Here is a 13,627-nt window from a genome sequence, read left to right as displayed (position 1 = left end):
GTTCAAAACATTACCACCCCAAAGCTGAGGCACACCAAGTGCTCTAGCTAATGCTTAATTCAGGTAACTAATTTATAACAAACCGGGACAAGGAAGCTTGCATTAAAAACTTGCATCGCTGTATCCCGTTTTAAAAGTTACTGTTTGATCAGCTTCACTAAAACATGGGCCACTGAGGACCCGAGCAGAAAAGGAGCAGGTAAATGAACACAAAGCCTTTGGATGTCTTCAGAAAGGATGACCACGGCTCACCTTTCAATCAGTAAACTCAGCAGTTCCTGGGGCTTGCAAAAGGAGCGGTACGTGGTAAGGAAAGTACGTACAAAATTAGGATCTGTAAACATAGAATAAGAGAATGAAGGAGTATTTTTTTATCCAATTTTAAAATATCAGAAATAAAATACACACAGAAAAAGTTCAAAGTGTAGAAAATACACTAATGTTGTAAGTTAAACGCTGTAATTTGAAAAATACCAGAAATGATGCTGCTTGTGAAATTTTCATTCAGTTCTTTGATGCATTTCCCCTGTAAAAGTACTCAACGGCACGTACTATGTTCTCTGAAAAACCCTGTCTCAGTCTTGGCACGTGGAATGGCTTACACCCCTGAATGTGCAGCTACTCCATGGTTTCGTAAAGACAAAGAAAACGTGGTAGAATGAGGCTGTCACAGAATCACAGAATCAATCAGGTTGGAAGAGCCCTCTGGGATCATCGAGTCCAACCATTGCCCTGACACCACCATGGCAACTAGACCAGGGCACTAAGTGCCATGTCCAGGCTTTTCTTAAACCCCTCCAGAGATGGTGACTCCACCACCTCCCTGGGCAGCCCCTTCCAATGGCTAATCCACCTTGTCCTATGTCTGTTCTCTTGACATCAAAAATACCTACACCACCCCAACGAAACCTTTGTCTTACCTGTTCTTAAAAACTCTCCAGCAGCGGGGACTGCAGACCTGCCCCGGCCATTGCAGCACACAGCTACCCTCTGCAGAGCACCCACAGCAGGGAAAACACGAGCAGCAGAGGCCTTACAAAGCAATTACCTGCAGCAGCTCAAGACGTTGCATCCCCACGAGCCACCACACCTCCCTCCTGCTGTTCCTCACCGCTGCGGTAGGTGTTACAGTGGGACGTGCCTACCCGCAAGCTACCACGCGTTTTATTGGGCCCACTCTGCTATATTAGAAGCATTAAAGGAAAAATATTGTTCCTTTAATCTCTTTTAATGCCACTCTCTTGTACAGAATTTCTTAGATTGTGAATAAGCAAGACAACAAACAAATTGCTGTACTGTGAGCCACGCAGGGTCATCATCCAGTCCTCATCCTGACATCCCAGCAGCAGACCCCCTCACAAGGGTAAGAGCAGCACTATGGTATGCAGCAGCTTCCAGAGCTGCCTGGGAGCAAACGAAGGCTGAAATACAGGAAAACCAGGCCTGGAGAAGCACATCTGCATATGGTCTCTCCACAGAATTGTGGATTTGGGGTTGTTGGGAGTTTCTTTTTTCTGGCTGTTCTGTAAAGAGGCTTGAATCTGTCAGCACTGGGTGCAGGTAAGCTTACACCTGCAGCCTTCGACACGTGGGCAGCGAATTTCTTCCAATAAGCCCCCAAAACATCATGACAAACGCTGCTTTTAATTTTTTCAAATTCCCTGCAGCACTGCTCAACATTTTTAAGGGATCCATACATCAATCTAAAAGTAACAGTGCTCTCATTCTCTGATAATGCTGCTCAGTTTGCACCCTAGTCCTGCACCGGCCTGTTCTGCTTCCACGTCACATCTACAGTCACTCTTCAGTACTATTTATGACATTTTAAAAGTAAATCTTCCTCTTACCACTGAACAGGCAGGTAGTATCTCTGCTCTGCAGACAAGATCTGCAATTCTTTTAAAATGGAGGCTGCCACTCTGCTCTCTAACCTGTGTAAGTTCCTCTATATTATTTTTAAAATGACTTATTTTTGTAAATGACATTCTCAATATGATAGAAAATACAAGCAATGTGCTAGGAATAGTGGCTCACAATTTAAATTCAAGAGTTTAACTCTGTGTCTGCTACCTGCCATGATATCCTGGTATCACCTGGGGACTTCTTTGACATGACAGAAGCCATTTGGGGAATGCAGGGCCTGTGTGCTGCAGCAAAGCCTGCTTCAAACCAACCTAATGCAACTGACAGTTTAAAAAAAAAAAACATATCTTGACCTAAATACAAACAAAAAGGCATCACCAAGATGTGCTGAGGGTCCCTCCACACGCTGTTAGTCATCAAAATGCCCCTGTGGAGGCTGAGGGAGAGGATTTTGTTAGTCTTGGCTCCAAACGCCGTTTGGAGAAAGCACAAGGAGGCCCAAGCCGCAAAGCTTTCACTGCAGACTCCCAAGGCCAAAGTTAAAGTACTTGTGCTATAAAAACTGAAGTTACACCATCAAACCAATACTCACGTACACCAGTTCATTCAAGACAAGAGCTCAGTTTACAAGCCACCAAAACCCACCACGTTTTGGAAATGGATGACTTGGGACTCGCAGACAACACAGCTACGGATTACTTGCATCCCAACTAGCTGCAGCAATACTGAGCTTCAGTGTGGGAAATGCTATTTTTTAATTTTATTTTTTAAACACACAGCTCCACACTATCTAGCCCTAGTTTTACAAAAAAACTCACTTAAATACCAGGCAGTTTTGTAAAAAGCACAAAGCAGACCATTATTATTTGAGAAGTTTTAAAAAAAAAAAAAAAATCACACCCCACTTCCACCACCATCCTTACGTCAGCTTCACTGCGTCCCCTTTTCAGCACATGCTTTTCACCCCAAACCTGAGATCTAACATTTTCATTAACATCAGCACTTCACATAACTACTTCAAGGTTTCATTTCTGTGGCTTTAAGGTAGTATTCCACAGGAAAGTCTGAAGAATGCCAATTGTGATTTGCATCCTTTGCTCCTGGGGGACTTCACAAAGCAGCAGGTTGAAGTAGAATAAATATAACCTGCAACCTTTTTCTTCCTCCACAGTCAGCCAGCTGTAACAGCAGCACTGCTTTAGCCATGATGGTCTCAGGAAACACACTAGTGGCTCCTGTTAGACCACTGATACTTTTTTTTTTGGATTTCATACCCAAAATTTTCTTACAGCTGTGCCAGCAAAGCCAGTTGATTTAATAACAGATAGTTGTTTTTTTTCTGCAAATCTTGCTTTAACTATATGCAGAAAAAAACCCAAACAAACAAAAGATAAAAGGTTAATTTCATCACCCATACAAGCATGACCTTAAAAAACATATATACAAACTGTACAGGATACCTGCATACATATGGTACGTTAACCTTTCAATTAATTTCACAACCGTTCCTCCTTTGATGATGGGAATGCCGTTCCTGCTTTGCAAGTTGTCCTCAAAAACGATGTTCTCCTCTGAGTCTTCCACCACAAAACGATACACGTTTGGGCTGGGCAGCCTCAGTGGCTGTTCGTTTTCTTCTTGCAGTAACACTGAATCAAGCATCCTATCCAGAGTGCTGCGATACTGGAGGGAAATCAGAGCCGCCATCCAGTTACTCTTCTCTTCAGCAGACTTGGCAGCAAACAGGATGCTGTTTTCATCTTTAGACACCAGTTCAAAAGCATGTTTATATTCAAATGTGTCATCTTTATCAATAATCTGTATTTTCCTCATGACAATTTTTTCCTTCAGTCTGTACTCTGCATTGCTGTAACCAGGAAGCCGGGATTGACCATGGTTAGTTTTACAGCTGATCATCAAACCGTCAAAGAGAAAGATGTGGCGTTCATGTTTGGCTCCTATCTTCGTCAAGCTGCCTTCCATGATGAATTCATTACAGCACTGCCCAATGTCTTTGCCTTCCCAGCCATCAATATTTTTCTGGATTTCATTCATTTTCTTGATGGCCAAGTGCTTGCTTCGTATTTGTCGGTTATAGAAGCGACAGACTGGCTCCCTTGAATGAACAAAAGAAAAAGTCACGATGGGCACGTTCCACATTTGCCATCCCAAGAGACCAAAAAGATCAACTAAATTAATTGTTTATATCATTATTTCTTTGCCATAAATCTGCCCTAACCAAGTTTACTGTTCCAAATAAACCATTGCACTGCTTTGGCTAGGGAAGGAGTAAGATACTGACATTTTCATAGAAGTGGAGTGGGAAGGTTTCAGGCTGCCACTCCGTTTCACAGAATCACAGAATCAACCAGGTTGGAAGAGCCCTCTGGGATCATCAAGTCCAACCATTGCCCTGACACCACCATGGCAACTAGACCAGGGCACTAAGTGCCATGTCCAGGCCTTTCTTAAACACCTCCAGAGATGGTGACTCCACCACCTCCCTGGGCAGCCCCTTCCAATGGCTAATGACCCTTGCTGAGAAGAAATGCTTCCTCATGTCCAACCTGAACCTCCCCTGGCCAAGCTTGAGGCTGTGTCCTCTTGTCCTATCGCTAGTTGCCTGGGAGAAGAGGCCGACTCCCACTGCGCTACAACCTCCCTTCAGGTAGTTGTAGACTGCACTAAGGTCACCTCGGAGCCTCCTCTTCTCCGGGCTAAACACCCCCAGCTCCCTCAGCCATTCCTCTTTCATTTACAGTGAAAACTGGCATAAAGACATGCCTTAAAAAGGAAATATACACATTATCTAACAAAAAAAAATACAATTCCTTCCCTTTTATCTCTCTTTCTGACAACTTTGGGAAACCAGGGCAGGTCTGTGGATTATTACCCAGGCCGACGTCTTGGGGAGTGTTTGCTGTAGATGCGCTCCATGCTGCACTGCAGATTCAGAAGAGCTGTAATGGCTTGTTTTAAGCATTCCCGATCCTCTTCATCCTCACTGCATTCCTGCAATTGCTGTGACACAACAAACATGTTTCTTTCAGATTTGGCTGATTTATAGGAGGGCAGGAAGACTGGCAAACGTTCTTACACAGTGTTATCTACAGTATCAGTGAAGTCAGTGACTTCAAGGCAATGAGAGTTATCATGAGGAGCACACTGAAGACTGGTTATGCCTGTAACTAAAAACATGTCAGATATTCAGGAGAAGTCAGTAGCTATGAGAGAGCAGGAGGGAGTTTAGAAAGATAACCCCTTACCCTTTTACCAAGAGCCAACACTAACTGTCAGATACTGTTTTTCCTGTTATCTTTTCAACAATGTCCTGTTTCACAACTGATTTTATTAAAGCGGTCAGAGGTTTGAAATAACCGAGAATTAAACACTGTTTTATGTAACTATGTGTAATATTCCTTCAATGAGTCAATTAGTCTCAACATTTCAGAGCAAACTTAAAAGACAGAATGACCAAGATTCTCTCTTCGCCTCTTGAGCAAACCGATCTATTTCAAAAAGAAATGTCAATTTTGTATGGTGCAAACTAACACAGTAAAAACAAAAGGGTGAAATTCAAGATTTGCTACTAATAGCAAAATGTAAAGACAGTGATAATCAGTGTATTTCCTTTTTATAAAGACTCGATCCATCTCTACCACTAGGCAGAAACTTCTTGAATCAGGAAATTCAACAGGCTTTCATATCCTCTCCACACACTCGGTAGCAACATGCTTTGAGCAAAGCCTATTCACCAAGTTCCTCTTTATGGTGATCACTCCTAAAATACCACTGATAAAAATAAGAGAGATTTTTCTTTTTAACCCCTTTCATGCTCAAGATTGTATCAATTTTTTTCAAGAAAACTCAAGCAAATAGATTGCTGGGCAAAATCAAGACAATATGCCACGCAGCTTTGGATAAACTCTGTTTTACCTACATACTTTAAGAGAAATCTTACTTACAATCACTCAGCATGGCAGAAGCCTTCTTTTCCTTTCCCCACTACGTTCCCTCAGCAAGGATATGTAGCTTCCTCTAAAAGTAATTGAGAGAACAGGATTTGACCAGACTGGTCCACTCTCTTCATGTAATTTAAATTACTAAAATTTTTAATTTTTCACATGCCCAAACAACCTCCATCTTGCATATTAAAAATGAAAGTTTCACAGCCAAAAAATTCTGGGAAGTTTACGAGCTGAGGAACAGTACAGGGAAAGGAAAAATAAGATGTCTACCTCTGTGGAAACCCTTATTTTCCTTACTATCAGCCACAGAAATGCAAAGAACATAAAAATGGTGTGAAAAGATGACAAGTGCAAAATCCTAAAGGTGGGAAAAGCTACTGAGTCTGATAAAATACTCTTCCTCCTCACACGTCCTGAGCAGAATTTCTTGCATACCCTTTCCAAAGGGAGCTGTGTTTGGAAGTTAACAGACATCAAATGGCATGCTTTGCTTTTTTGTATTAAAAAAAAAATATATATATGCACATTTGGAAGTAATCTAATCCATTTCTACGCCTTAATGCACAGATTCCTGAAGATCAGGCAGATTACCTGAAGCATATCTCATTCTCTGTAATCACTGGACTAACATCTGCTTTTCCACATGCCAGTTCTTAACAAGCATCTTGCCAATTAAACAGCAGATGCAAAAGCATAACATTGCTAGGCAGAGAAAATACATAAATCTTTAGAAAAGGGAAAAGGGGGTCCTGCTTATGTCAGATATATTTAAAATACCAGTGATGATAAACAGAGAATAGTAACTATTCAATTAATTGTACAGAAAACTGTCAGGGAATAGTAATGAAGAACGCTGTTCACTTAGATTGTACCATGGTGATCCTGTAGAACACTGACCAGGGTTTCTCTGTCAGTCAATGGAAAAGATCAAAAGGTGGAATTTCATACATTTTGGGCTGCTTGATAACAACATAGTGAGTCACATGCAAGAATTAGGGATGATCTGCTGCCTGCAAGTCACATGAGAAGGAAGGAATGAGTCTAGAGTCAGCAGAGGAAAGCCTTCTTGGACTTGAACAGACCTCTGCTTACCTTCAGGATTTTAATGACACATCTAACTGGCACCTTGCTCAGGATCTGGATGGATTATGTGACCCCTTGAGTTCTTTGCATTGCATTCAATGAACAATGTTTCCTGGAATGCTGGTATCAACAGACACATTTATGAAAACACACCTGGAGCTTGGAAGTCAGATGAAAGGCTCTCCTCTACACTGCCAGCATCAGGGTGCTGGTGCTTGGAAGTGTCAAGCATAGTGTTTTAAACCCAAAACTCTAATAATCAATTAAAGATGTCACACGCAGAATATATCTGGGTTACCTGTTTGCAAGATCCAACAGCTTTTGATCCCTACCACTATTTTTCCCTACAAGACAGTTTTATTTCTTTACTTCCTTCAACCTTTGCTATCATCAGGTGTTCCGAAATAACCTACAGCAGGTTCATCTTCGGTCAACCCTTGAACAAGCCATCAACATTAAAGTGACATCAGGGCCTGCCCTCTGACTCAAGGTGTCCAAAGGCTGGTGATCTCTGTACAGCTGCTAATGAAAAGCAAACAAACCAAATAAATTCGACACGGGGGCCCTCCAAACGACACCCAGCCCCTGTGCCTCTTGCTTAGGCAAAGACGAGCCTCTGATGGAGACCCTGCACCAGAGGCTGCACAAACAGGGGTTTGCACCAAGCAGAAAAAGTTCTGCTGCTTGAAAGAATTTTCAAGCTTTGCACACTTTAATTTCATTCATTTTAGTTTTGCTGGTTTGCAAAAGAGCAAACATCGAGGCCTGTGCTGCTGTAAATCATTCATTATTTTATTTATGTCCCAATTCAGCAGGGTTTTTTGGTAACTCTCTTTAGGAGCAACACCCTCAATCGTAGCTTCTCTCCCTACTGAAGCCATGAAAATATTTTGAGTATCCTGTTGCTTTTCTGCTTCCATTTTTGTCAGGTCTTTTTCAACCAAGGTTCCTAGAGAGAAATACAATGGTAACAGGGAAGCAGTACCAACAGTTTATAATATATTCTTATTGTTGAATAAATACTTTCTCTATCCCTAAAAACACTGCTTTTTAAAAATCACTGCTGTAAATTTAGGATGTTTTCAAAACACAACATTAAATTCAAGTTTCAGACCTGCCACTGAAGTGATGACAACAAAAGATTCTGTATTTACCATTATTCACTACACAGTGGTATTTAAGATCTCTGCTCTGTGCTCACAAGGTTAGAAAGATTTAAGACAGCCAAGTGTCAGCCTCTGGAGCCGAGTTATAATTCTATTCAGAAATCTTGTATATTGTGAATATACAATATTCACATAGGTGATAAAAAGGTCATATTTCATCATTTTCACTACTAAAATTCAATTGTTAAAAAAGGTATCATATACTATTAGATTTCATGCAGCATCCTGCTGTATTATCCAAGATAAAAACAAATAAAAGAAACAACTAAATGTTTGTGCACTATCTGCCAGACTTTATTCTTCAAAGATATGAGGCAATTTAAAACTGTGCACGTATAACCCGATCCTATCAATATTAACTGGAGTTATGAGCTGACACAGAGCCCCCAAGAGACTCAAGATTCATGCAGCACTACAGATGTAAGGCAGGCTACCAAAACCAAACTATCTTCTCTTTGCCATGGTTTAAAACATAAATAGTAACCACCCTTTCCTGTCACTGAAGAAAAAACTACCAAGTTTGCATGCAAAGCATTTGATCTTAAATTTTAAAAACACACAAAACACAACTCTGCTCAGTAAGGCAAATATGTTAATGTTGCCCTAAAAAGCGGACAAACACAGCCTCTAAAATCAGTTAAACATCTCCATTCTCCCCAAGCTGCGGCGTATGATTTCATTCTGTAATCTCATCCTGATGCACTCCATTTCCCAGCTTTAAGACACAATGGGTCATTAATTAGCCTGACCTCCAGCATAATACAGGTCACTAAGCCAATTATGTCTTTTAAAGGCGAAAGAAGAACATTTTAAGAAGTTTCAGAGAATTATCGTACGCGACTGACCCTTACGGAAAGGGAAGTTACACTCTCTTGAAAGAGAGACGGATCTACGACGCTATCAGTGCTCACTTCACAGCAAGGCTGGCAGAACTGAATCACAGAATGTCAGGGATTGGAAGGGACCTCGAAAGATCATGTAGTCCAATCCCCTGCCGGAGCAGGATTACCCAGATCATGTCACACAGGAACGCGTCCAGGCGGGTTTTGAATGTCTCCAGAGAAGGAGACTCCACACCCTCTCTGGGCAGCCTGTGCCAGTGTTCGGTCACCCTCACTGTAAAGAAGTTTTTCCTCATATTTATGTGGAACCTCCTGTGTTCCAGCTTGCACCCATTGCCCCTTGTCCTGTCAATGGATGTCACTGAGAACAGCCTGGCTCCATTCTCATGACACTTGCCCTTTACATATTTATAAACATTAATGAGGTCACCCCTCAGTCTCCTCTTCTCCAAGCTAAAGAGACCCAGCTCCCTCAGCCTCTCCTCATAAGGGAGATGTTCCACCCCCTTCATCATCTTCGTGGCTCTGCGCTGGACTCTCTCTAGCAGTTCCCTGTCCTTCTTGAACTGAGGGGCCCAGAACTGGACACAATAAATCACCCTTATTTTTACTTACCTAAATCAGGATATGCAAAAAATCACAGCAGACATAATGACAACAAGACTGAACTTAAAAAAAAAAAAAGAAAAAAAAGGAATATGTGCCAGACAGTAACTACAGACCCGGTCTTAATTGCTATTTTTCGTCTTGAAATTCTTTTGAGAAAATTTTATATTGTATTATACATAAGTTCTATGTTGCAAAGTTTCCTTTTCTTCCTTCATACAAGTAAATCCTTTGAAATACAAAGGAAGACCATCTCACACACCTGTACAACGCTGCTAGTATCCCTTTTTACACTGAGAACTTAAAAGTGTAATTTCTGTTGCTATTTCAAAATGTCAGCTATAGCCACAGGATACTTCACCTGGTTAATTTTAGTGTATCCCACTTAGTTAATAATTCACTTACCTTTATAAGCATTATAAACTTCCCAACACAATGGGGCAACTAGAAACTTTTTTTACATGATCCTCAGCTTAAACTCTAAGTATTTTTCAAGACGCTGCATTTTCTACAGCAACGTAATTATTTGCTTAATCAAGACTGATTATTATAGATCTCGGATGGTAAATTTCTGCTGACTGCTGGCCTCTCTTCTCATAACTCACAGCAAAAGCATTTGCTTGTAAGCAAAACGATCCACACTTCGTTACTTTTTGGCTTTTAGCTGTTATACCCAAGGGAAATATCTAGTGATGTGAACCACCTTGCTAGTGCACATCAGAATAAAATATGTGCAAGTGATCTGTGGTCAAACCATGAGGCTGTTCTAAAACAAGTAATGCCTCAACAGGCAGAATTGCTCATAAATATGGACTAGATGCCAACCTAAACAACTTGTATGTTAAGACCCCTGAAATATGTCCTACAGGAATAACTTTTTATCATCTGAATCAGAATTCCACAAAGCCTGACATTTTATCAGTGTAATTTCTTAGAAGATAGAAAATAAGAAAATAATAGTGCTTATTTTCATTCCTCCTCAATATGGAGAAAGTGTGGTATGCCATGAAAAATGGGATTTTGGGCTGTATCTTGTCCATTTAGGACTCAGGACAAATGGTTGAACGTTAAGAAGGGATTATTCTGACTCCACTGAAAGGAAGTGCCTCTTCAGCCCCCAAAATAAGATCAGCTGAGCTGCAACTGGAGTGTGATCTGATACTGAGAATACCCATCTGAATCATGCTTAGCTTTTTCTGAATGGACAAAAAATTCAGAACTCAAAGGACGAAGAGATTAGATTTGCATATGACATTTTAAACTACATTAGAACTCAAGTTCAATAACGGGTTGTTTAATAAAATATAGTTACTTCAAATGTTCCTATCAGTGCAACAGATGCTTCTGAAGACTTTTTTTACATGACTTTACTTTTCAGACATATCCTAATTGGTGTCAAATTAATGTTTTCATAACTGTCAGTTTTCAGAAGCAGTAAGTAAATCTAATCACCTATGTAAAAGCTCAGATCCTCCACATTAAGAAATGTTTTTAGCAGGAAACAAGAGTGTGGCTTCACTTACCTGTAGTAACTCAAAGTAGTGCAAACAATGATAGACTGGGATAAGCATGAGTCGTGGGAGGACGTATCGTACAGCTTCTTTAAGCCCTTCAGCAATAGACTGAAAAGGAAAAATAAACAGGATTACTGACACTGAAATACTCAGAATGGGACTGGACAAGGCCCTGAAGTTAGCACTGCTTTGAGCAAGATGGTTGTGCTAGACATATCCAGGGTGTCCCTTCCGATCTACATTACTCTCTGCTTTCATCTAGTATTAAGGAAGACAATAAAGCATGAAAAAACCATTTTTGTCTAATGAGACTCTGTAAGATTCAGAGACACAGAAATGCTCTGACAGAAAGCAAATACAACCTGTAAACACCCTCTTCCAGGCACGGCAAGGACCCATTGCTCATATCGCAACCCCTAGCACCTCTGTATTTCAGCACTATCTGCAGAACTCAATTAATAGCATCAGGTCAAGGTGACAACACCTAAAAATAATGCCCTGTCCATGGCTAAGCCGCACGCCTTATTCCCCAGTCAACAGCCGCATCCCAGAATGCAGAAAATGCTTGAATATATTTTGAACAAAGCTCATACCTATTTCCAAAATAACATGTTTTACCCTGTGCCAGTTTGCTGCAGAATTTAAAGAAAACACTGGAATGTTAAAGACCAGCCAGTACTTCCATACAATCTAATAAACTTGTCACCAACTTCCCTCCAACGTCCTCTCCTCCCAATTACGTACGCTGTGCTTCAATTTACAACCAATATACCACAGAAATGTGGACGTCTCCTCAAGTACTGAAGAAATTAATATTAAATCTCCTTTCCCTCAGAAACTGAGAATCACAAATTTATGACTTAGAAAATGAGTTAGAAATCTTTTCCCATTCCCAGCAGTTAACTAACACAATAATTCTTGTTTTAAGATGAGGAGGGTTTTTCCAAAAAATGACCTCTCCTCCCATTTAAGACATCTGGCTGCATCTCTCTGCGATTGCCAGAGACAGCTCATATACATCCATGGCCCACAGCTTCGACCTCCACCTTCACTTCACAGCTTGGAGAAGAGGTGTGAAGGAATATCCCTAGGAAAGCCCAAACCTTCCTAGATGAGGAGAGTAAGAAAGGAGGCCAGATTCACTGCCAAATGACTCGATTACCAGTTTAATCTGGAATAGGGACCACTGACCACACACTTGCTCAGCAGCTTCTCTAAGTGCATTTCTGAACACAAGTTCAGTCTTCTGAACAGTTGTCTTTAATAGATCTGCCATGTTGGCAGAAGGAAGTAATAAAAAACTAAAAAAACCCCACAGATGTTCTTGCTGGATAGTCCTAGTAAAGAAATGATTCAAGAAAAACTGCCAGTCCCAGCCTCAATGCTGAACAAGGGGGCCTGCGATATGTAAGGAAGAAAGTGAAAATATTGTGTCTGGATGCCTGTGCTGGGCATTAAAAGGCAAAACAGAAATAGAAGCAGCAGGTATAAGAAGTCACCCTCTATTTTTAAGCAAGAGTCTGATGTAAGGACAAAAAAACACTGCAAAAGACTCATGGATGGGTCAGATCTGTGTCCAGTTTTGACAGAAGAGGCAGAGCCCAAATATCTTACACGGAAGAAAGGTCACGATCTAGAGGATTTCTTCCTCAGTAGAAAGTAAAGAGTTACTGACTAAATCCAAACCTTTGAAACATGAGAACTAAAGCAATTTCTCATTTGCACTCACCTGAAAGTAGAGAGCAACAGCAGGTTTTGCCATCAAGTTATTAAAATGCTCGTGAAATTTTGGAGAGAGAATATCCTGGGACAAGGTTTCATATGGATCAAAGGCTTGCTCCTAAAGAAAAACAGAGAATTATGTACATACATGAAGGATGCAAGGCATTTCTGTTCCAGCTGGTACCATTAATTCCTTTAATAAGCTGATACACAAGTGAAACTTTTCAAGATAAGATTGATTTTGCAAAACAAATATTCAGTAAAACCACAAACCTTTTTCACTTTCAAATTTTAAACACACACACCATTTTCTCAGCATTCCTCCATCTCACCGTACCTATCACTAACACAAACTTTGTTTTACTGAAGCAGTGGGAACCAAAAAAAGTTCTTGCTTTCAGTCCACCCCCATTTCACAAAGAATGGCAATTTACCTCCAATTTACCAATAAGGAAAGAAGTGCAGGTAAAGCGACCCTTCAGAAGAACCCTGGAGACTGTCACAAGGAGGCATGGTTGTACCACCACCATTTTGGGGTATATCATGTAAGAATGGTCAGTTGTAAGCACTGGACTTCTGCACACTTTTCTGGCCATGGGGAAAATATCTCGCTCTGGGACAAAGCAGCTAGTGTGAAAGAGTCTCAAAGGAAAGTCCTCTAATGACACCAAGGGTTTCAGGTGCAAAAATTATGACTCTGGATGGAGCATCTGGCTGGGATTCTGTAAGATCAGCTACTGCAGGATGGGCTGAAAACCTGACTGTACATGAATCTCTGCAGGAGTAATTAATGACTGCCCACAGATCAGCTGCTCCAAAGCCTGTCAGGCTGTTCCTGGGTCTCTGCAGATTCATGGGACTGA

General features: G+C 40.9%; 1 protein-coding gene across 1 annotated transcript in view; it reads right to left on the bottom strand.

Annotated features, from left to right (window-relative positions):
* The window catches only part of SOS2 (SOS Ras/Rho guanine nucleotide exchange factor 2), a 56,192-nt gene that overhangs the window by 16,035 nt on the left and 26,530 nt on the right, over positions 1 to 13,627 (bottom strand). The window contains exons 7-11 of the mRNA XM_068416611.1: positions 12,772 to 12,882; positions 11,052 to 11,150; positions 4,757 to 4,884; positions 3,324 to 3,979; positions 253 to 334 (exon numbers count right to left, since the gene is read on the bottom strand). Coding sequence (XP_068272712.1) covers positions 253 to 334; positions 3,324 to 3,979; positions 4,757 to 4,884; positions 11,052 to 11,150; positions 12,772 to 12,882 — 1,076 coding nt within the window. The remainder of the gene's footprint in view (positions 1 to 252; positions 335 to 3,323; positions 3,980 to 4,756; positions 4,885 to 11,051; positions 11,151 to 12,771; positions 12,883 to 13,627) is intronic.

Source organism: Nyctibius grandis, chromosome 20 (assembly GCF_013368605.1).
Source record: "Nyctibius grandis isolate bNycGra1 chromosome 20, bNycGra1.pri, whole genome shotgun sequence".
NCBI lineage: Eukaryota > Metazoa > Chordata > Aves > Nyctibiiformes > Nyctibiidae > Nyctibius > Nyctibius grandis.
Note: the sequence above shows the minus strand (reverse complement) of the source record. Positions and strands in the feature narration are given on the sequence as shown.